The sequence below is a fragment of the Acomys russatus genome, chromosome 27, assembly GCF_903995435.1.
Source record: "Acomys russatus chromosome 27, mAcoRus1.1, whole genome shotgun sequence".
In the NCBI taxonomy this organism is placed as follows: Eukaryota; Metazoa; Chordata; class Mammalia; order Rodentia; family Muridae; genus Acomys; species Acomys russatus.
Window position 1 is genome coordinate 12,545,439 of NC_067163.1, and position 24,863 is coordinate 12,570,301.

At 46.9% G+C, this 24,863-nt stretch overlaps 1 protein-coding gene across 1 annotated transcript; it reads left to right on the forward strand.

The window, feature by feature from the left end:
• Positions 1-9,509: 9,509 nt before the first annotated feature.
• LOC127209862 (microcephalin-like) lies at positions 9,510-23,634 on the forward strand. Its single transcript, XM_051169494.1, has 2 exons — positions 9,510-9,742; positions 23,483-23,634. The coding sequence occupies exons 1-2, from the start codon at positions 9,574-9,576 to the stop codon at positions 23,536-23,538; spliced, it is 225 nt and encodes a 74-aa protein (XP_051025451.1). The 5' UTR covers positions 9,510-9,573; the 3' UTR covers positions 23,539-23,634.
• Positions 23,635-24,863: the final 1,229 nt, after the last annotated feature.

Sequence of the window (24,863 nt, forward strand, 5' to 3'; positions counted from 1 at the left end):
GGCAGCATCTGGGCATCATCAGCACACAAAGGCCCTTTGAGGTTGCTGTTTGGGGCTACAGGGAGAACACAACAAAAGAGCATCAAGGGCGGATACCATGGTCATCAGCATTAAGAGGCCGGAACAAGAAAGAGCCATCAGCTAGCAACAGAGGGCCACTGTGGATAGGATGAGGAAAATTTCTCTAGAGGAAGGCACGGTCAGCAGTCTCTGCTATGTGCTGTGAGGAGTGCATAGCATATTGTCCGCAGCACTGTGAATGTGCCTGACCGACACATGATGTAGTGAGAGCAAAGGCTATAGGAAGGAGGCCTAGGAACAGAAGAGGTGCAAAGAGCAAGAATCTGGCCAGGGGAGTAAACAGAGACAGGGCAGGTGAATGAAGAAATGCGTGTTTCTATTTGTGGGTGTAAGATAATCAGGAGGATGAGGAACGGACAGGGCAGCCCTCCCTCAGGTAGGCAAGCAGGACAGTCTTTCTCAGTGAGGACTGTTAGCTCTCTCTGGGAACAGTCCACCCCAGTCACTGGCAGGAAGGCAGAGCTACAGGGTAGCTTGTGGAATGTCATCTTACTGCAGCATGGCAGGATGCGGTGTCCTAGCTGCATGTGAGAAACTGCATACAGTGTTGGAGCTTGGGGACCAGACAGGTGTAGTGGGCAGAGACGAGAGGAAGGGGAACTGGAAATGAGCTCTTTCTTTCATCAAGAGTCCTTGAGTGGCTGGCAGATGAAAGTCACATGACTGCAGATCCAAGGCCATGTCTGCAAGCAGCTGCATGAGTAATACAAAGCAATCTATGTCTCCAACTGCTAACACCTTTAATTCCTTCCCATCAGCGTTGAAGTCATGGGAAAAGAGACACATACTGGAAACCTTCAAATCTCAATGGCTGACTCTTCCTGCAGGCACCACATGCATGGCACTTGCACTGTCTTTCGTGCTGATCTCCCGGTTTGTGCATATCAAGCAAATAATGTGACTAGACTCCAATAGAGTTGCTTTCTCATTCTGTCTTCCCAAGTTCATACCCTTCTCTTCTTCATCTCTTATTAAAATCATGGCAGTTTTTTCCTTTGCCTCTTCTTGTTTGGGGATCAATTTTCCATCTTGCCTTGTGTATTTTTTCTACAGGACAATCCTCCTAACTTAGTCGATAGATAATAAAACCTGCTGTTGACATGGGGGATTTGTTGTTTGGTTGCTTGCTTGCTTGTTGGTTGGTTGGTTGGTTTTTGAGATAGGGTCTCACCCTATAGCCAAGCTGGCCTGGAACTCCGCTGTGTAGTGAGTTTTTGATGGCCCTGTTAACTCACTTCTCCCACTGTGAGATCAGGTTGGTCAAGTGCCTGCTTCTTCAGCCTCATCACTTGGCCACTTCTTAAACACTCTAAAAAAAAAATAGTTGTCTTTTCTTATTACTCACCCGTGCCCTCCTGCACACTCATACTCCAGTGATCCTGGACTATGTGTTGGAACGTGCCAAGCCCTAGACACCTGTCACCTGAAGTACCCTACCATGTGCTTTCTGCTCCTTCGTTCCCACTACCTCCCAACACCGCCACCAGGTCTTCCCAGCCATTCCTACTCAGTCTCTTCTCCTCAAATGAAACATTTTATGTTGCTCTCACTTGAGGAACAAAGTGGACTGACCATCTTCCCATTTCTGTGCTCTCAAAGTACAGCCTGTCATTCTATTGAATGAATGATTGGATTAGCCAGCAACACAGCATGAGAACGAAGAGCAAGCTCTCCCACCAGGAGAGCCTGCAGGAATTCAGTGACTGCATCCTGAGCAGTGGAGAGGCAGTGGGAGCAGGATTGGCCAGACAGTGTTGTCAGGTTCTCTGTGACATCCAAAGGAGTTTTATGCCCTGTGTCCCTGGGCCTCAGTTTCCTCCCTGTACAGGGAAAGCTGTGGTCAAGGTGTCCTCCTAGGACCCCACTTTACTCTGGATACTCTTGTATTCTTCCAGGGTAGCTTCATCAGCCAGGGGTGACCACTGTGCAGCTCTGCCTGGAACAGCCCGACACTGGGGTTCTCTCTCCAACACTCCTCGATTCATTCCCCACCTGCCCTTCTGGTGCCTCTTGGATCAGTGCACACTGTGGAGTGATGTGTTACACATATATTTTTTAAACAATATTTTATTTGCGTGCCTTACCTCTACCTTCCTTCTCCACCCCAATTCCTTCCAACACCCCAACACCAGGTAGGAGAGAAAGAAGGTTAGAAGGGAAAGGGGACGGAGGTCTCTTAACTTCTTCCTGCTGGTTAGGGCAGCCGGGTTCTTTGGGGCAAGTTCAATCCACGTTCCAGGAAGTCTCCAGCTTCACATCAGCCTGTATCAGCAGCAACCAGGAGCAGCAGCGTTCTTCTTCAGAGCCCCTATCTCTCTCTCTGGGCTCCCCAGAATCCTCAAAATTAAACTGTCTGCAGCTGGCAAAGAGCCCCTCTCAGAGCCCACACGAGGCAAATAGTTTGCTTCTGTGGACAATCTGAATCAGCCCCATATCCTACACCTGGGATTAAAACAAAAACACGTTTACAATAACATTACTGAGTTTTTAAAGACACCAAAACTTCCACTACAGTGAGGTCCTCTTGTCTCTGCAGTACCTTCCAGAACAACCAAACAACTGGGATATACAAGTACAGTGGGAGGAAAGGAGCCATTTCTGCCAGTGGGCAAAACTTTTGGGGGGTGGGGAGTCTGTCTTGTCTGTCTGTCCAAGCTCATATGCGTGCATCTGTGTGGAGATCAGATCTCAGCTTCAGGTGTTGTTCCTCTGACATCATCACCCACCTTGATATTTCCCACTTGATATTTTGTCTGTTTGGGGGTTTTTGTCTGGAGGGAGTTTATTTTGTTTGGGTTTTGGTTTGGCTTTTGGTTTTCGGTTTGGTTGTTGAGACAAGGCCTTACTCTAAAGCCCTTGGCTACCCTGGAATTCATTATGTAGCCCTAGAACTGAAGTTACAGGTGGTTATGAGCCACCAAGTAGGTACTGGGAATCGAACCCAGGTCCTTCGGAAAAGTAGCCAGTGCACTTAACTGTGAGCCATCTCTCCAATCTCCACCTTGATTTACTTGAGGCAGGGTCTCTGACTGGCCTGGAATTCACCAGGTAAGGTAGGTTGCTGACCAGTAAGCTCCAGAGAATCAGCCTGTCTCCATCTCCTCAGCACTGGGGTTGCAAGCACATACCACCACAACTGGCTTTTTCATGTGGGTTCTGGGGTTTGAACAGATCTTTATGCACACAGTAAGCACTTCATTGACTTAACTATCTGTTCAGCCCACTTTCAATTATTTTAGCTAAAATTAATCTCCTTGTTAAGTAAAAACTTATAGCACTTGCCTCCTGCTCTAGCAGGCTAAGAGATGCCACCGTGTCCTCTGTGCAGCCTGCCTTCCCCACCTGACTCCAAGTCATCTCTCTCCAGTCTCAGTTACAGCGCTAGCTGTTGGCAACCTCCCTCTGTATTCCTGGGACATTAGGTGCTGGTGCGAGCCATGACCATGCATGGCCAGTGGCACCAACTGCCTCTAAGATAAGGCAAATGGGTAGGATTTGAGGGCAGAGCCGGTTAGATAAGGCTTCGCAGTGGAAGAGGCATGCTGTCCCTTAGGGGAAGGATGGGATGCGAAGTATGAGGCTGGGAAGGTACAATTCATAGCCTTTAAATTAACATGCAGGAAACTGACGCTTTTCATACTTCTATGAGTATGGCACTGACCATCCTAAGCAGGGAACTGAAAAGTCCAGGCTCATTGATAGCATCCATGATGGGCGGTGTGCATTTGAGAGAGTGCATTAGCAGCCCCCCAGCCCCAGGCTACAGGAGCAAAGCAAGTCCCTAATGAACTGGACCCCATTGTGAGTTCAGAAGTCCCGACCTGAGAGGGAGGTCCTATATTCGCACACCCATATGAATGTTCTAGAGACCTACCCCAAGGTACTCAGAGCTGACATCACTAGCTCCTTACCAGTTAGGGAGGTGTCATTGCACCCCATATTCCAAATCTAAGATGAACTGATGGTGCCACCTGATGGCATCTTCCCTGCTGCTCACAGGCGTCATCAGTCTGCCACCCAGCACCTGGGTGCAATTGTTCTATGGAAAGCTCATCTGGGAACCCAAGTGCAGCAGCATCTCACTTGACCCGGATGTGTCTTTGTTTCCTTGCTACTGGTGAGAAACAGACTTGGGAAAGGCCAGCACTGTGGGGCCCAAGCCCTTTGATTCAGAGCCTGATCGCCCTGTGGCTAGCAAGCAGTCTCAGGCATCCTCCTGTCACCCCAGGGCTGTCTGTATCTCCTCTCCCATGCATGGCTCATCGGGGACCTGTACATCCCATGAGTGAGCCAGGGAGACTCATCAGGTGAGCTCTCACAGGGACTGAAACCCAATGCCCTGGCTACAGTGAGCGAACCAGCAGCCCCTGCCAAGTTCTGTCTCTTGATCATGGATAAATAGCTGGGATTCCTTGGCGCTAGAAGCCTGGAGAATTCTGTTCTGCTTCAACAGTATGGTCTTCCGTAACTGACTACTAGGTAAACAGATTTGAAGGGCCTGAGCTAAACCCTGGTGAATCAGTAGCCTCCCTGACGAGGACAAACACACAGCGGCAGAGACCCCGGTCTCTAAAGCACAGCTCGTAGCCAGGCTTTGGCCTCCACTGGCATCGCACTGCAGTGTTGCTGACCTCTACCAGCGGTGTGGCCTGAGGAGCTCAGAGCAAACAGCATCTACTTCCTGCCTGCTGCTCCTTCACATACCTGCCCATAGTACTAGACATGTATAATATCATTTCGTCACCATCTCCTGAAAACCCAGCACTCGCCCTGAGCCCGGGGGTCAGTGAACTCCATTTCATTGCTGTTTCTTCCAAGAGTTTTACAGAGTGGCTCTATGTAACTCCCGAGTGCTGGGATGACAGATGTGTGCGTCTGCACACCCATCATCCATCCCTGACGTCTAGGGAGATATTTAGATTCTGCAGGGAAGAATCTGCTTTATTGGAAACCTACTCTCTGTAGCTTGCACGTGCCCTTTTTAGTCATCTGATTCCGGCTCTGGTGGCCTTTGAGCCGCTTTGGGATACCATAACTGCTAAGAACTGCTGGCCATGCAAACACTGTCTGTTGACAAGAGATGACGTTGCGCAGAGGAGGACACTTTTTCTCCCCATCTAGAAAGCCAGTTAAGTCCACGCCAGTTCTCCTCATCAATACATGTGGTCCTCCAGTCCTCGGGTTTCAGCTTGATATACTCATTCTGAGTTAGTGACGAGCTGTGATTTTTTTTTTTTTTTTGTCTTTGCCTTTTTGTCTTTTTACATGTGTGTGTTCCTATGTGTGGGAGTGCACGTGTATGTGGGGGGGGGGTGGTGTATGTGGAGACCAGAGGTTGAAGTTTGTTGTCTTCCTCACTCATTTCCAAGCTCACCAAGGCAGGGGCTAGTGTTGAACCCAAACCCTACTACCCAGCTTGTCCCATGGATCTTCTCACCCCACCCCAGCTCTCCGTTTGCTGGAATTCATGTTCTTCACCATGCCCACAGGGCTTTTAAGTGAGTGATGGGGCGCCAAACTCTGGTCCTCACAACTGCATAGCAAGCGACTTGTCCACTGAACAAACTCCTGAGGAAAAGCTTACATCTGTGTTCAGTTATTTCCGGGGCCCTTGTTGAGGCAACAACAGAAATAACATATCACAATGCTCACCCACCCATCCATCTGCTTGCTTCATCCCGGCTGCCTCCTACCATTCTATACACCGCCACTTCCTAAAGGTTCCACAGCCTCGCAGACGACACCATCAGCCCCGCAGACGACACCATCAGCCCCGCAGACGACACCATCAGCCTCGGGGCCAAGTGTTCAAACACACAAGCCTGTGCAGGCACATTTCACACTCAGACCACAACAGAAAGGCCAAGCTGTGCAGGCTCAATTGTTTTTAATATAATCAGATCTTTTAAATACTGGGCCTCCTCTGATTTCAGGATGAATAAACAAACAGAAAGAAGAATTTTAATCTGTTGATTTTAGTATTACAATCTGAAGTCAGGAACCCTGTTTCTCATCGTTCACCAGCACCCCAAGTGAGCATGACAAATGTACATGCTTGGTGAGGAAAGACTAACTAACCAAAGAAAGCAGCAACTAGAGCCACATTCTGATATGGCAAAGGCTCGTTTCCTTCATCCTAGATAAAGAAAGGCTGCCTACTGCTTACAATACTGTAAGATAGTGAACTTGGTGCCATATTTTGTTTGCTGCTTGGGGCGATGTCTCACATAGCAGAAGCAGGCTTGAACTCACTCTGTAGCTGAGACTAGCTTTAAATTCCTGATCCTTCTCCCACCACCTTCACAGTGTTCAGATTGCATGCATGTGCCCCCAAACCCCAGATTGTTTGTTATTATTGTTGTTTTAGAAAAAGTTGTATTCCAAGTGTGTATGTGCTGGTTGTGTTAGCATTTTAGAGTAGGTTAATAAAAACACAGCAAATCCATAATAGTGGTTAATTGAATGAGATCATCAGACATTTTGGTATCTTATGCACTTAGAATTGGTTTTCTAGTATAAGGAAGAAAGAAGGATATGTCTCAGTTTGGTTAGTCCAGGGCTTTGGTTCTTCGAGATCCTACACTTGCCATCTTCTCATTCAGCCATTTCCACCATGACAAGGGCTCAGTAGCTGCATGTGTCCCACACAGACATGACTGTCTAGCCCAAAGGGCTTTTTGGTTATAATTGTGAGGGAAAGTTCCCCCAAATCTCACCTGTTGTTAGACCACATTGGCTAGGAGCATGCCATCTGCAAGCTGATTGGCTTGAATCAATCCCATCTTCCCCTGGGATGGAAAGGGGCCCTGTGTAGAACACACAAGTTACCACACCACCATAGCACCCATGTGTCCCGCCTGCCATTTTGGAAGAAAAGGCTTTAGCACATTAATACACAACATTGCCTACTGTACAAAAAGTCACTTTTTACTGTGTGTCCTTCAGTCTCAGTCATCGGTCCCATTTATAATTACTGCTTGAAACCTGTGGCTATGCCCCAGATGGCACTTCTTGGGCTTCCATGTCAGTGCAGCTTGATGGACAGTGGTGACCTTGATTTCTTCTTTGCATGTGACCCACCATGTAGGTAGAGAAGCTCTCTCTGTGCCTGCTTTAGCCCTATCTCTTCCTCTAACAGCTGGGCCAACAGCCAAGGAGTACATCAGTGTCCTCCTGACCATGTTAATAAAGAATCACTGACATCAGTTGCCAATCAGGGGCACACTGTCGATGCCCAGGATTATAAAATTCAAAGAAAAGAGGAGAAAAGAGAATTTGTGATTAAATGAAAGTAGACTGAATGGGCTCTATTTCCTTACTGATAGTGGAGCTACGTTTTCATAGCAGGACTCTCTTCTTTGCATTGGGGCTGAGTGTGGCCAGACTCACGTAACCCCAGCATCAGGAGACAGTTGCAGGAGACCGAGGATTTGAGGCCAGCTGGGGATAGGAGAAGAGTTCCAGGCCTCTCTAACTGACACAGCAAGACCTGTCTCTGAGACAAAACAAAACACCCCACTGTAATGTGCAAACTGAGTGGAAAATCGTAGGGCAGTGTAAACTAAGCAGCTTACACTTTGCTGCTTGCAGGGCTTTTACCCTCTGACCAGAGCCTCAGCAGAGCTTCATTCTTTTCATAAGAGTTCCTTTCTCCCAAACTTGTCATCAAAGCCTCTAATCTCCCTGAGCTATTGAAGAGAACAGGCTAAAATATTCAAAATACTCTTATCAGCGCCAAGGTTATTTGCACTTAAAAAAAAAGTCTATCAATTTGTTATTAGTAAAACATATTTAAAATCATATGCCTGCCCATTGTCCCTTGAGTCAACCAGATGGCCACAGCAACAGCATCAGACTACAAGGGAGTTCTGGTTTACATGTGTGTTCCTCAAATGCTGCCCAATGTCTGTGACACTTGTTCTCAAATGTTGTCTGAAACGCCCTTCAGACCATTTCGAGAATGTCTCCTTGAAGCATCTTCTAGGATGGCCCTCCCCCACATGCACACCTGCTCTCCCTGGGGAATGTCCTCCTTGGGAATTCTCTCTATCCTTTCGCCATCTCATCTGGAATTCAATCTGAAGCGGTCTTAGAGTCTGTTAGCCACTTGCTAAAAGCCCCTTGAGCCCCTTGAGATGAATGATGGCAAGGAAAATGCCAGCAGTATATATTCCCCTCGCCAACACAGGCCTCCGAGTCACTTAAACAGAACTCATAGGTGTACCTAACAATCTATTTAGCAGTTGGCTAATTTTTTTCTTTCTTTTTTCCTTTATTTTATTTTATTTTATTTATTTATTTATTTATTTATTTATTTATTTATTTAATGACTTTACAGCCTAATTCCAGCCCCCTCCCTCTTCTCCTCCCGTTCCTACCCCTATGGCCCCTGCCCCTAATCTCTCCCTCTTCTTCTCAGAGAAGGGGATGCCCCCAAAGGGTACCAGCCCACCCTGGCACTTCGAGTCTCAGAAGGACTAAATGTCTCCTCTCTCCTCTCCCATTGAAACCAGACAAGGCAGCCCAGCTAGGGGAAAGGGATCCAGTGGCACGCAACAGAGTCAGAGAGATCCCCAACTCCCATTGTTAGGAGCCCCACATGTTGACCAGGCTCCACATCTGCTACCTATGTAGGTCCAGTCATGCATGCTCTTTGGCTGGTGGTTCAGTCTCTGTGAGTCCCCATGGGCCCAGGTTAGTTTATTCTGTAGGTCTTCGTGTGGTGTCCTTGACACAAGCTGTGGTGTCCTCCAGCTCCCTCCTCTCACTCATGCCTCCACAAGACTCTCCAAGCTTGGCCTATTCAGTTGGCTAATCTTTAGTATTTTGTTTTTAAAACTGTGATAATTCAGAAGCCAGCACATTTTTGTCTCCTAGAATTTTATCCATGTCCATGTTCTTTTACAACATTGTCTTCTTGAGTCTTGGGGATAGGGAATGGGTGGGTAGCTTTCGTGGTTTGAGTATAAAGTGGGACCCCAAAGGCTGGTGTGTTGGAGCCTTGATCTCCAGTGGCCGTGCTGTGTGAGAACTGATTAGATTGCTCCAGTGGCCGTGCTGTGTGAGAACTGATTAGATTGGGTAAATCTGTGCACGAGTTCATGACTGAATGCGCTAATAGGAGGTAGAGACTAGTGGAAGCTGATCACTGGGGTGTACCTTTGCTCCTAACCCTTTACCTGCCATGCTTAGAACAGCAAGCATGGACTGATGCCCTGTGCCAAAAGAAAGCCTTCTGCCCTGGTGGTGTTGTCTCAGATACACTGTCATATTGACAGAAATCGACTAACACAGCAACCTTACTTTGAGTCTGGTTTTCTTGTTGTTTGAATTTTTGTTTTTTCAAGAGAATGAGCTTCATTGTTAACCTGTTCTCCCTAGAGTAAATCCTGCCCCTCCTGACTTCCTTCCATCTGCCCACAGATCTGTCGACTTGAACGCCAGTTATCTACCCAGAGGTACCAAGGAACCCTCTTTGCCAATCAGCCGAAGATGTTCATTGCACCAGCCAGCAGCCCCCCAAGAGCCAAGTTGTGTGAACTGGTACTCCTGTGTGGTGGCCAAGTCAGCCCCGCCCCTCAGCTGGCCAGCCTCATCATTGGTCCCTACACTGGCCAGAAGGAAGCAACTATCCAGTACCTGTCAGAGAAATGGGTCTTAGGTAGGAATCTGGGTGGTGGGATGAATTTATGCAGGAGGGAGAAGGGAGGGTCCTGCTGATGACGTGGCTATCAGGAGCTCTAGGAGAATGCTGCCTTGTGTTCCTGGTAGTAAGGACAGGACTTGGGGGTAAGGGTTGGGGGTTGGAGAAGATAGTACCCACATGGCCTGGCCTGGAGCTGAGATCAATGGTTCAGCCTCCAGGCATCTTCCTAGTCATAGACACACCTGCCACTGCAGGAGAAGAGGAAATTGCCCTGGGCCTTACCCTCTTAGTACATGTAGGAAATCTGCTCTCTTAGAGACACCTCAATCTCAAGTGAGCACAGCATGACCAGGATACACTGGGTGGCTTGGGTTCTGCAGGCACCTATACCAGGTGCTACCTGAGATTCCCTCAGAGGAAAAGATACTGGACAGCTGGCCATAGGAAGCCAGCCATATGTGTGATGGTGACATGCGCTTCACCGGTTATCCCACTGTGGAGGATTGCAAGACTCTCAAGAGGAGAAGGGCCTTGCTGCCAGGAGAGAGCGTTCTCAGAAGTCCTCCTCCTCCTCTCCTTCTCTTTCTCTCCTTCCTCCTCCCCTCTTCCTTCACCTTCTCCCCTCCTCCTTGCACCCCCTCTTCTCCTCTCCTGTCCGTCTCCTCCTTTCCTCCTTTTATGCTGGGCTCAACACCCCAGACAGGATGACCTCAGAGCTCAGCTTTGAGGATAAATTTTAAATTTTCATCCCTGAGATTTTGAGAAGTATATTGGTTTGGTGGGACTAAGTCCTGCAGACCAAGCAGCTAAAATAGTCATTTTCTCACCATCATAAAATCTGAACAGCCACAAGGTAGGATCAGACAGATCCCCTGTGGCTTCCTCGTTGGACTTGCAGTAACATCCCTTCCCTGTGTGACTTCCGTCTTTGAGTCCACATTTCCTCCTTAAAGACACTGGTGAGACCGGTTCAACCCCACCTGGGACCCACTTTTACATGAATCGTCTTCCTGGGTCCTGTCTTCAAATATACCCATGTTCTGAGGGGCTGGGGACTGGGGCTTGAACACAGGAGTTTTCAGAGGCCTCAGCTCCACCCTAACAACAGATTACCCCACTTGCTGGTCTTTACCTGGGTGTGTGCGCGTGCGTGCGTGCGTGCGTGCGTGCGTGCGTGCGTGCGTGCGTGCGTGCGTGCGTGCGTGCGTGTCCTTGTGGCTGAGATCCCAACTATCTCTTCCCCTCCTCCTGTCCTCCTCCCACCTCAGGCATCTGTCTCCTGCTCCCCTCCCCCACCCACTCCCTTCTATCCCTCCTAGTCCTCTCCTCCTTCTTTCTGTCCCTCTTTCCCCTCCTCTTCTCTTCTCCTTCCCCTCTGCTGAGGCTGAGCCCCTTGCCAGGCCCTTCAGAACTTTCTCCTTTGGCTGTGTCCATCTCTCTCCCTCTTCCTCTCCTCCTCCTCCTCCTAGCTTCACCTATCTCCTAGATTTCTTACTCAGCGCCCCCTTCCCCATGTTACCCTCATCTCCAAATCCCAACGTTCTGGCTTCTCTCACTCTTGTTTTGACATTCTTCTTGAATAGATAAATAGACAGCCTTGTTTTTCCAAAGTTGCAGCCACACAGGAACTCATACGTTTTATGAATATGTTTTAAGTGATTGATTACTGTCCCTGGACATTTTTGAATAAGGCAATCAAAAGTACTTTTTACTATCTGCTACAGAGCAATTTGTCTTTTGCTCAGAAACTACTTTAAAAAAAAAAAAAAAAAAAGCTACCCTTTAGCTCCAGCCCCAAAGCCAAGCCACTGTTTACTCTTCTGAATGCCAAGAATAGAACCTTCAGACATCCCATGTTCTAAAGCCGGGTCCTTGTTTGCTTTCCTGGAAAAGCGCATCAAGTTGACAGCCACTGCAGACCAGAACTGGCCTTGGGAAACAAGTCTGAGCATGACTGGTATTAACAGTCCCAAACAGCAGCTAATGGTCCCAGAGTTTGGGAACTGTGGGCTGCTCAGCCCGAGTCTGCACTCCTGTTATTTCCAGGCTGGGTGACTGATGGCTCTTCCTGTTGCCCCTGCGTCCTGTGCAGTCCCTGTCTCAGCCAGGCTAAGTTCTTCCGGTTGTTTTGTTAGTTGGCTCGGCCTGGGATTTTAGGGGATGACTGCCTACCTGCTGTGTCTACCCAAGGCCCCCTGCAACATTCTTTGCATGCCAGGGCTGGCTCAGGGACCCTAGTTTCTGCTTCTTTTCTCCCCCTAATTGACGTCCTGTTGCTGACCTGTCATTGACTACAGCAGCTCCTGTGCCCTTGGCAGTATCCGGGTATTGTGTGTGCTTCAGGCCTGCCTGTGTAAGATGAGTCCCCATGGCTTGTGGGTACCCCTCAAATACACCAAGTCTTCCAGCCTGAGCCATGTATCTTTCAAGCACTAATGATCTCAGCCATTCTCTTTCCGAATTGAACTATAACCCAACAGCCGCTGCCTTGTGCACATAACAGATGTGTTGCCTCCACCTCTGTGCATCAAGCACAGCAGAGTCCTACACTTGCAGCCCTCCAGGCTCTGCGGTGGCTTGATCTCTTCCTGTTCACCTTGCATGCTCACCAAAGGAGACAACACAAGGTGTGACCCAGTGTGTGCTATGGTTGGCCTTCTCAGGATTTCTGAGTGACAGCCTCCCTTTGTGTGTAAAACTGTCACGCCAGTGCTGTTACAAAGTGACATGTGTCCTTTGAAGGCTCTTACTCCCCAAAACTTCTACTATTATCAACTTTTTCCTAGAAAACATTGTAATCTCAGGCTGGTGGACTAGGCTTGCTTAAGGAATGCTTGCCTACCTGCGCAGGTCCTAGAGTCATTCTGTAGAGGAAGAGGGGGAAGGAGAAGAAGAGAAAGAGAAGAAATAATATATTCTTAAAACATACTGAAACACACCTGTAATCCCAACACTCAGGGAGGCAGAGGCAGGCTGATCTCCGAGTTCGAGGCCAGCCTGGTCTACAAAGGGGAGTCTTGGACAGCCAAGAAACCCTGTCTCGATTAAAAACAAATGAACAAACAACATACTAAGAAGGGCTGGAAATGCAGCTTGATGGCGGTGCACTTGATTAGCACGTGTGAAGCCTCAATCCCCAGCTCTAAAATATGTGAGTAAATAGGAAAAATAAAGAATAGAAAAATATATTAAGATTAGCAGGAACTTTTAAGGCATGGTTTGAAAGGAAAAATATTTTGTGCAAAGCTATAAAAGGCAATATTCAGTATCTATTAATTAAGTTTATTCCAACTCAAGTAGGCAGTGTGAGTTTTGGGCCAGGGGGAGTCTTGAGAGTGGTTTGGATAAAATTTTTATTTTTTTTAAAGAAAGCAGCTATTTTATATTCACTTTCAAACTTGTAAGTTGCCCTCCAAAAGGAAAATGCCAGGGCTGAGTGCAGTGCATTTATTTGGACAACAGCTTTATATTTATTCTTATAGTTGATGAGTTTTGCTTAAAACTGCTGAGAAATGCCACAAAGAAAGAGAGTGATTCTTAGAATTCCTCCTAGCCTTGAGTCTGGCCAACCTTAACACTGAACATCCTGCCTTCCCAGCCATTGTGTGGCAGACATGGGACATGAACAAGTACGGAATGTCACCCTGTGGAATTCAACAGAAGGCATTTAATCCTCGCCTTACCCATGTGCCCCACGGAGAGTGTCAGACGCCACGCTGCCTTACAAGGAGTCTGTGTTCCCTGTCCACTCCCTAGAGCCCATTTTCCCTGAAACAGCACTGTACTCAGGCCAACATTCTCCATGAATCATTCAACCAGAAGGAGAAATGGGGATTTTTGAGCAAGAACACCCTTGTGGGCACGTGAATATACATGAAAATCAACAAGGAAACAAACATCAAATTCCAGGTAGCAGGAACCAGGCACTACCGGTCCTAATGCCAATTATAGGGTGTTGTTTAAAACTGTTTTCTAATTGTTGGACTCTCCTCAGCACTCCCATGGTGTGCAGTTCTCATTTCACAGCGCTGAGGTCCCAGGGCCTGAGGGCCTTGACCAGTGAGAATGACAGGCAGCGGGAGCTGTCAGATGTGGGACTTGGTCCTGTGGTCATTCTTGGTCACGCCATTCCCTCCCTTTGATGCTATCAAACCATAATGAGTTTGGCCTTGCCCGGGAGACTGCTTCCAGCCTCGGCCTCCTCTTAATTGTCTGGGATATATTCAAGAGATAAGACATACATTTATGCTCTTGTGGGGAGATAGTGTACTATTCTCCACAGAGCTGCCAGAAAAAGAAAGTTTAGCCTTGACACAACTTCTGCATAACTTACAAAGAACATTTGACTTGACTGTTTCCCCACGTCAGAGATTTCAGTGGAAAAAGGTCCCTGATAGCTTGGGGGCCTTCCCATGCTGGCCTAGCCTATCCATTGTGTCCCCAACTGCCTGACCAGCTAAATGCTTTAACTGTGGCTTTCCATAGAACAAAGTTTTTTCTGGAGGCCATGGACCTTGGGGATTGATTCATAATTATATGGACACTTGAGAGTTGTTATTTAAGCTCACCTTGTCCCTTCTCTCTATTGCGTAGATAAGAACTAGTCACGGGAGGCGGAGGGTTCAGAAGAGAAATCAGAAGAATGGGTGGCCTGCCCTTCTCTTCCTATGAGCTTCATTTATACTTGACAAGGCACCCAGGCCCAGCGGCCCAGCAGTTACACTGAGGGAAAGCAACTACCAAAATATACGTGGTTGAAAACAAAGCAGTAGAGTTCTGTAATGCTAACATCTAAAGCCAGTGTAAGTACCAACATATCATTGATAGGACTCTGTAAACTGGCTGCTGAAGCAGTGTCTTATCTTTGGTTTGGGAAAGATAAGGAAAGAATGGACTTGGAAACGTCCCTAAGCTCTTCAATAGTCCAGGTGATTGTCTTTGAATTTTCCTGGCTAACAAGGCTGCCCTTGTTCACCTCAAGACGGTTCTCTCAGCCTCTCTCAGCACAAAATGCCACCTCAGAACCAAAAAGGCACACGCTCAGAGCAGAAGTAATATGAACACAGCAGCATTTTCTATCCATCAGAAGGAATGTGTGTACTAGTTTGGGAAGTCACCATTTCTGTACTTGGCATTTGTGATGTGAAAGGCAACTCTATAAAACTTACTGTAAAGATTGGAGGTTCAACAAGCGCCACCACTGCCCCACTCCAGAGCAAAACCCCCAGTGTGTGTGTGTGTGCGTGTGTGTGTGTGTGTGTGTGTGTGTGTGTGTGTGTGTGTGTGTGTGTGTAACAGCTGCCCCAAGGCTCCCAGCATCTAAAAATTACGTTAACAAACATAAAAGGAACTTCAAAGCTTGATCTCCTAATGGGATGCTACTGGTCATTTAGCCCGTCTTTGCTCACTGGCTTGGTTAATTGATGCTCTGGGTTATGGCTGACCGATGGTTTTCTTGTGACTTTGGAGCTCCATGAGCTTTGGCTCCCCTTTTCTTGCTGCTGCTTGCTGGAAGGTTAATGTTAAACACCCTAGAACCTTGAGTGATGGGGGCCCAAGTGTTGTCGACAAAGCCTGTATGGAACTTCGAAATGCAAATGTATTTGGAGATAAGACCTTGAGGGAGGGCAAAAGGTTAAGTGCTCATAAAGGTGGATGTTAGTCCAGTCGGGTGCTTTCTCTTCCAAGCAAAGAAACTGCATAGGGAGCCGGGGCATCAACCTGCCAAGGATAGAGACCTCCAGCTGTGCCACCTTCACCTCAGACAGCAATGCAGAGCTGTGAGAAAATAGATGAAAGCTATTCACCTCACCCCGCCTGGGGTCCTCACTGACAGCCTGAGCTACTACAGTTCCCTGAGTCCTGAGGTCCCTGTGAATTCATAGGTAGACCTCAAAAATCTCCAGAAGCCCACTCCCGCCACCTGGTTTGCTGTTTGGCATCTTCCTCAGGGGAAGTGGGATTTTTATACAGGTAGGGAAATTTTCTCCATCTGTAACATTGCAAACTGGCAGGTTTCAGATTGTTTAGTGCAGAAGCCAGTGTTCTGTAAATAGGACTAGGGCTGAGGTGTCCCCACCCCAGAGTAAAAGGCAGTAAGCCTCCCCTAGCTTTCTGCCCACCCCCAGCTCCCCAAGCAGAGAAAACCGTAGTTAGATGAAATTAGGCTATTTGAATTTTCAGACAGTTTTTTGCTTAAACATTAGTGCTTAAAGATGAGTGCCGTGTCAGTAAGATAATCCCGCCTCCAGATCTTAGCAGACCAAAGCACAGAAGAGTATGAAGCGGGGCAATAGTGAAGGCTTAGCATCCAAAGAATGAAAAAGCATGCCCTACTGAGCAGGGAAGGCAGAGGGACCGAGGAACAGTACTGCGAATGGGCCTAGAGGCAACCCCACACACAGCAGCCATGTTTGAATGTCAAGGCAGTGTGATGAGCAGCTTCACCTTGATAAATTTGGAAGTGAGATGCCAAAACTAAATCAGGGACCAGAAAACATGAGCAAATTGCGCATTACAAAAAGTGAAAAGGAATCAGGATACTGTCTCTTACCTTCCACCAACATACTGCAAGAGGACAGGGTGACGCCATCAGGACACCGACTTGTGCTCCAGTGGCTCATCCATCACAGAACCATGAGGGATGAGCAAAGCTATCGGACCCTTGTGGGTCTGGGATGTCATCTGCACAGCCTTTAAAGGTTCATGGCCACCAGAATCTGCCCAGTCGAGGAAAGCCACCTTCAGAATGGTGGGCAGCCTCGTGGGTCGACGGCCAGATCTCCGTTCTCCTTTACCGCCCAGGAGGAGACAAACCGTGCTGAGCTGCTAGTGCTGGGGCTCTGCGAGAGGGATCATCACCACCATCTCACGGGCCGTGGGGAGTGGCAGGAAAGGAACGGGTACCCCTTCAACTCTGAAGGGAGGTCGCACAAGCCAAAGCAGGTAGATGAGAGTGTGTCAAAATGACAGACTTCCATGAAGACTGCATGAACCTCTGGTCACTCAAAAGGTAATAGTAAGATAGTAGTAAGAAATGAGACAGAGAAGGTGAAAAAAAAATATTCCAGAAATACATCCGAATGTACCATAAGCCCATGAAAAAGTGTTCACCAACACTAACCACTAGGGAAATGTGAATCAGAACCCCACACCCATCATGATGGCCACTGTACCCACCCTCACCAAAAGTTAAAAAATAAAGTGTTCAAGAAAATGTGGGTAATTGGAGCCCTTATATGCTGCTAAGGGGAAAATGAAAGTATTGTGGCCACTAAGGAAAATGCTGTGTCAAGTTACCAGTGACCCAACAGCTCACTGCTGGGCTTACATACCCCACCCTGAATGTGACTGACAAATGTGAGTGAGGCTGTGTATGTTTATCATTACAGCAACATTATTCACAGTGGCAAAAGGCAAAAGCAACTTAGGTATCAGCTGACAGGTGACATCAATGTAAATACAGTGTGTGTGTATGGTGTGCTGTCTCCTGCCTGCCAAAAGGAGACCCTGATACCTGGGCCACATGGTAGAGACACCATGCCCAGTGGAATAAGCCTGGCACAGAATGGCAAGCCCAATGCCATGCGTTCGACAGCCCTGGAACAGATAGAGTTACAAAGACAGAACATGTGACCAGGGTTTCCAGAAGCCACTGCAGCGAGCATGAGAGTGGGAAATCACTTTTTAGTGGATGCAGAGATTTGGTCGGGCTCATGAGAAAGCTCTCAAAAGTCTTAAGCGCTGGTCACTGCACAGTACTGTGAACGTACTTTTATTGAGATGTGCACTCAAGATAGCTGAAATGGCAAATGTATAGTTTGTATGTCGTATAAAAATGGCATCTCCTCCGTGTAATTTTTAGCAGTAGGTTTTACCAAAAATAACAGATTACTGCAGAACTAAACTAAACAAAGAGGGGAGTTTATACCCCATTTTTTTCAAGACTGCTGATCTTAACCTAATCACTCATTTCGTCAAGATGGACATTAAAAAATCTAAAATGAAATATTGGTAAATCAAATTTAGTAGTGTGCTAAAAAGAAAATGTACATGACCAAGTATCAGGCTAAGAATATGAGAAAAAATGGGCGACATGATCTTTGTTCATCTGTTATTTTTTTTTTTCTCAGTAGTGTCACAAAGATATTAAGTACCCACTCATGGCAAAAATACCTTCCCCCCTCCCCCCCAGTTTTTCAAGACAGGATTTCTCTGTATCCTTGGCTATCCTAGACTTGCTTTGTAGACCAGGCTGTCCTCAAACTCACAGAGATCTACCTGCCTCTGCCTCCCAAGTGCTTAAAGGCATGCGCCACCATGCCTGGCTGATAGGAATCTTCTTAACCTGCCATATTATCTGCTAAGAAATAGCTATGGTAAATTATTTCATAGTGGGTGAAGACCTTAGTGTAAGTTTCAAGTGAGGTACAAGAAGCACAGCAATGCTACTATTGTTTGCAACAGTATTCTAGAGTGGCCAGTCAAGGACACAAAATTAGGGGTGGGGGTGGGCATAAAGAATGAGAGGAACCGCCTTTACATGGTGTAATTGTGTACACAGACTCATCCAATAGAAACAAGAAACTGTCACAACTAAGTCAGCTAAGGTGAGCATCACAAAGCCCACCACTGAGACCAATAGCAGACCCTGTGATAATTATAAAGTTGAGAAATTAGTGGTTAGCACTGGAATGGCCTTGTGATAAATCTTTTTATTTCCACATCCAGGACAACAAATACAAGTTCTACCAATGACACACCAGGGCAGACTGTCTTTTCTGTGGCTGACTCTTCCCTCTCTGGTCTCTCAGAGGCACCAGGCTAAGGGCAGCCCTGGACAGTATCAGAGCTGAAAGGAATGTTAGGAGCTGCCTTAGAGCAAGCTTCTTTCTCAAGAACCCTGTACTAGCCATTACAGACAGTAGCAGCTTACGGAACAGTTGCTCTGTCTCACAGTTTAGAGTGTAGCCATCATGGAGGGAAGTCACGAAGGCAGAGGCAAGAGGGGCGGGTCACATCTCACGCACAGAGAGATGAGGCCTGGTTCTCCACTCACTTTGTCCGTTCTATTCAGTTCAGGACTTGGGCCCATGAAACGGTGCCATTCACGCTTAAGGTGGATCTCCCCATTTCAGTTAACCCACCCTAGAAAGCTCCTCCAGATGTGCCAGATGTGTTTTCTAGGTGGTTTTCAGCCTGTCAGGTTGCCTGTCAGTGTTAGCTATCTCACACACGCGCGCACACACACACACACACACACACACACACACACACACACACACACGCACGCACACGCGCACGCGCGCACTTGGCGTTGAGTCTCAGTCATTGTATAGCAAAATGGTACTTATTTTGCACTGCTCATGTGCTAAGCACTCCATGTGTAACACAGGACACAACAGTGTTCCTGCCAGTAAGAGACTTACATTCTAAAAAAGAAGACAGAAACCAGATTTAAACAACAGTGGTGGTAGATTCTATGAAGAAAGTGGGGTGCTGGGATGAAGTGAGGGTGGGGGAGGTTGTTGGTGAAAGCTGCTTTGGAGCCAAGGACTGAATAATGAAGAGGTGCTGGGCAGACCTGTGCCCTGGCCTGGTACAGCAAGGCTTTCAGCCTGGGATGAGAGGACAAGGGAGGGGAGTGAGGCCAAGGAAGCCTGCTGGCCTAGGGGTATGGGTGTTGTAAAATGCAAATGGGAAAGAGCTTTCTCTGTAGGGCAGGGAGGCTGTGATACACGCGTTAAGTGATGCTGATGCTGGCCCTTGGTAGTTGCCTGACCACCAAGGATGTGTAGCGATGCCAGATTGATACCAATGGAGTCATAGTGGTGTCAGATTTTAATTGACATTTTAGTGGCTCTTGGTGATTAGATATGGGAGAAATGAAGAACAGTGGTTATCCCTGGATTTGAGCTCTGAGTGTCCAAACAGCTCTGAGTGGAGTCTTAACAAGGGAGCCTAGGGGAGTGGTGCTGAAAGGGCGAAGCTTGGCTCCACCTGCAGAAGAGGAGCCTGTGGGATGACCACAGACAGCAGGAGAGACCTGTTCTCTCAGCTCCAGACAAAACTGAGGTCAACCTGTGACAGGTACGCAGGGGGCAGCACTGCCTTCACCGCTAGAGAGTACTTTGGGATTGTGCTGGCTACTTATTATGTCAGCCCAGCACAAGCTAGAGTCATCTAAGAAGATGATGCCTTAGTTCACAAAATGCCTTCATAAGATGGGCCTGTAGGCAAGCCTGTTAGACATTTTCTTAATTAGTGATTGATGGGGGAGGGCCCAGGCCATTGTGGTCAGTGCCAACCTGGGCTGGTGATTCTGGGTACTAGGAGAAAGCAGGCTGAGCAAGCCTTAACAAGCAAGCCAGTAAGCAGCACCTCTCCATGGCCTCTGCATCAGCTCCTGTCTCCAGTTTCCTGTCATATTTGAGTTCCTGTCCTGACTTCCTTGGATAACTGACAGTGATGTGGAAGTGTAAGAGAGAAAATTTAAAAAAGAAAGAAATGCCGGGCGGTGGTGGTGCACTCCTCACTCCTTTAATCCCAGCACGCAGGAGGCAGAGGCAGGTAGATCCCTGTGAGTTCGAGGCCAGCCTGGTCTACAGTGCAAGTCCAGGACAGCCAAGGCTACACAGAGATACCCTGTCTCAAAAAACCAGAGAAAAGAAAAGGAAAAAAAAACCTCTTTCCTCCCTATGTTTCTTTAGTCATGATGTTTTCATCACCGTAACTAAGACACCTAAGGCAGGGGCATGGATAACCTGCGCCCCTATTATTGAGGGGGTGAAGCTCTTGTCATAAATATCCCCCGGAGACTGGGTGATGCTCATCCCAAGGTGAAGTAGAGGAGATGCCTAAGTCATACCCTGTGTACGTGGACACTTTCTTCAGGGCCTTCTGAGTCCCCAGTGCTCTTGTGTTGGCACAGTGTCATCAGCTACTAGCTACCAAGTTTAGTTAAGTATAGTGATTTGTCCTCCATGCCATAAAACACTAATGTTGGCAGCATGTCGGTCCCATACCCCAACTGTAAGACCACACAGAAGTGTGGTCAAAGAACTGCGGCTTGCCTTAGAGTCATGCCAAGACCTGTTAAAAGAACATGGTGGGTCTGGGGTTAGAGATTTTTGTTTTTGTTTTGAGAATGAAAGAACTTAGTGGGCCAGGAAAGAGACAGCAGGAGAGGGAGGACTTTTGCCTCAATTTCTAGGATATCTCCTACATCTTTCCTGCTTAAGACTCCTAGCTGCGTACTGATGACACACTTGGAATCTGAGCAGTTGAGAGGAGGAAGCGGGCGGGGGGCGGGGGCGGTTGGAAGTTCATGTACAGGCTGGGCTACGTGAAAGTCTATCTCAAAGAAACTGAATAATCATAGTGGTAATAATGGTAGATTATCTTGTCTGGAGCGGTCCTCTGTCTGCAGTTTACTCCACTGTGTGACAGGATTGGGGAAACAGGTCTTGTCATTTGTCTAACCCGTCTGCTCCACTGATATGCAGTGCCCCTCTCACGCACCTATATATGGACTCGGTTCACATTTTCCTGCAGTGTTGTATTTGTTCCATGCAAATGTCTTTGGACTTTAATGCTGGAATTACAACAATTCAGTCACTTTTCTCACCTGGCTCTTTGCAAATCTGTAGTCCTATGTTAGAGTCACTATGTTAATTTTCATTTAAACTTGACATTATCTTGACTTTTCAGGTTAGATAGGTAAAGGCCTTCTTTCAGTGGGTTGTTGGTATTGGGATTAAAAAAAAAAATATATATATATATATATATATATATCCTTATAAAATGATCCAGTCAGAAATTCATGTGTAAAACTGGGGCCCAAAGAGCTCTTACAACCTGGATGGCAATATAGCTGAAATATTTTATTGAATTATTTTATATAGAGAGCAGATCTTCATCTGTGCTTCAAAACCCAAGTACGATTAAACAAAATGTTACTCTAATGTGAACACATAAAGAAGATAGTGGCTTTTCCATGGCAAAAGTGTACACAAGAAAAGACAGAAGGCAAGGCCACAAGGTAATGCAGCTTGCATCACCACACGCACAGATGAAGAGAGAAACTATATGGCCTACCTCACCACTGTAGAGAAAACTAAGTGGTATACCCACACTGACAGTTGTCTTTAACTATAATATTGTGTGTGCGCGTGTGCATGCACACACACACACACACATTCATGATCACATATATATGCCCCAAATGCTAGTCAGTATGTTTCTCCCTTCCCAAGTTCCCCAGGGAATCTCTCACCAGCTCACACTCTTATACGGAAGTATATCTATGCAGGAAGGCAATAGTTAAATTCTTGAACACTTTAAACCAGAACTAGGATGAGCTTTTTTTTTTTTTTTTCCTGATACTTTACCTTTTTATTTTATTTCTATTTCTAGAATGAAGCCCTGTTTCTCCCTTGCTCTCTTCACCATAGCTGTCCGTCTTCCATGAGGTGGCACTCTTCAAGGCCCTTCAAACATGCCTAACTAATTGTGCAGCAGTCTCGTGGGACATGCCTGTAATCGCTCTCGTTAGGCTTGTCAGCCAGTGAGCAGCAACAGTCAGCTGGGTTCCTTTTTTACTTTTATAGTAAAGAGACAGTTGTGGGGAATCAGCTTCTTAGTGTTGACAAATGATACTTTATTAGTCAGAATTTTTGTCCCTGTGACAAAACCCTGAGAAAAATGACAGGAAACGAAGGATATACTATAACCCACAGTTCAGAGATCTCGATCCATGATTGGCTGGTTCTGCTGTTTGCATGGGTGGGCAAAGCATCATGATTGGGGGTGCATGCTGCAGAGCAGAGCAACTTACAGCATCTTGGAAACATAGGGAGAGAGGGGGAGTCAGGGCAGGACTCAGCCAGGACACACGTCAGCCACTTCCTCTGCCACCTGAAATTTCCAAAGTAGAAGCTGGAGACCCCGCTTTCAACACAGGAACTTTACAGCCCATGTCGAGAGATTGTGGCCAACTGTAGCACACTGCACTGACCAGCTGCCTAGCTTTCTCTGTGACCAGATAGGTCTTATTCTTTCCATAAGACTAGCAAACCCCGGTCCAAGCTCTTCCACAGAACCACAAACTGGGTTTTAGGAACTGTGCCTAACTTTGTACTCTACATGGAATACCTGAGCATACAGCCTGGCATGGCCTAGATTCCATAGTTAATGTCATAACTAAAATTAAATACTTATATCCTCCCTTTCAACAATGGGTATTTGAAGTGGCCCACTGAGATCAGAGTTCGGGTATCGTTAACTGGCACACATCCCAGCTCCATCCAACGGAATGCTCTGCCCTGATGGGCATGTCCTCAGGGTGATACAACCTAGCAGGACACAGGATGGTCAAAAGGACTGATCTGGGGCCAATGTAGCTGGGGAACTCGATTCTATTACTTTGTTTTACATTGTTTCATTTTATTTTTAGAGTTCTATAAGGACACGTGTGTCTATGAGCAGCTCTGAAACATCCAAGATGTTTAAACTATCATTTTAATAAAGCATAAAAAGAGGGTTCCAACTGGGCAGCAATGGCTCTCATCTTTAATCCCAGCACTCAAGAGGCAGAGGCAGGCGAATCTCTGAGTTCCAGGCCAACCTGGTCTACAGCTCCAGTTCCAGGATAGCCAAGGCTACACAGAGAAACCCTGCCTGGGGAAGGGTGGGGATGACCTGTGTTGCGACTAGCCATGTTAACTGTTGAGCTGATTTTTCTCTCTCTTTCTCTAGACTCCATCACCCAACACCAGGTGTGTGACTTTAACAACTACCAATTGCTACAATGAGACACAGCTGTGGAAGGAAGGAACCAGCTACAACTTAAGGCTCGATGACACATTACTTTGTGTGCTGTAGTTTTCCTCATGGGGGGAGGGTGTGTGTGTGTGTGTGTGTATGTGTGTATGTGTGTCTGTGTGTGTGGTGCTAGAGATTAAATCCAGGGCTTGCTAAGCAAACCCTCTACCAGCTTTTATCTCAAAAAACCTTTTATGTAACTTATTCATGACTCATAGTGTATTTCAGAGAAGTCTTGGCTGACTCCAGTTGGGTTCTTTATAACAGTACTATTAATGATCATGATGAAAAGGTCACAGAACCTTTGTCTTCAAGATACTCTGCTCCCAATTATAGAATGGAAATTGATTTAAATGGCTCCAGTTCTAAACAGTCAGACGGTCCCCTGACTTCCCTGGCTTAGACTCTGAGGTCTTTATTAGTGTGCTGTGTCTAGATGGGAAAGTCCACCATGCATTGTTCATGTCACATTCACAGCTCAGAGCAGTTAAAGAAGACAAGGTATGAAAGCTTTGCACAGTGACAGCACCTGCCTTCTGAATGGCCACCATTCGGCCTTAACTGGCTCCCCTGAGGCTCCCTAAGGAAAGTTAAGCTACTAAGGCCGAGTTATGTCAGGGTGTCCAACCTATGCCCCACGTGTCACACTTGTCCATGGATACCAGTGAATGTGGCTAATACAATTATAAACTTACTTTAAAACTATTAATGAGATTTGTTTGTGTGTGTTTGGGCTTTTTTTTTTTTTTTTGAGGGAGGGGGCTGAGAGGTAACTCAATTGCTCAGTTCCTTGAGTGAACTCTGTAGATGATCGTGCTGCACAGCAATGTGAAAAGGCTGGACATATTGTCGTCAGGTTGGTCACTCTTCAGTGTGTTGGCACAAGGTCTCTCAGACTGCCTGGAACTTGCAGACCTCCTGTCCATGCCCAAGCATTGCGTTATGTTCATGTGCCAGCGCATGTCACGCTGCTCAGTCACCTAACAGAGATACTGAGACCCAGTGAGCTTGAAGGTGTCGTTCAGCTCCTTCTTTTCTGTGTTATGATTGGCTGTTCTTATCAGCTGCTGTTTCCAGCTCAGTAAGTCTCAATTCCACTTCCAAAATCTTGTTGTTTCAGAGATAAGCAATTGAATTTTTCACTGTATTATTAATGTCATGTGTGTCAGTAGATAACTAATTCCTCGTTACTGCCAAACAGTATTCTGTGGTGTGGTTGTTCTACAGTTCTGTCATTCGTCTCCGGAAGGAAGGAAGGAAGGAAGGAAGGAAAGAAGGAAGGAAGGAAGGAAGGAAGGAGAGAGTAAAGTCCAAT

What these genes read in the sequence shown, in the direction of transcription:
- LOC127209862 (XM_051169494.1), top strand. Translation starts at nt 9,574, where the DNA reads ATGTTCATTGCACCAGCCAGCAGCCCCCCAAGAGCCAAGTTGTGTGAA. An exon ending in GTCAGAGAAATGGGTCTTAG is followed by an intron (nt 9,743 to 23,482) that starts GTAGGAATCTGG and finishes CTCTTTCTCTAG; the next exon opens with ACTCCATCACCCAACACCAG.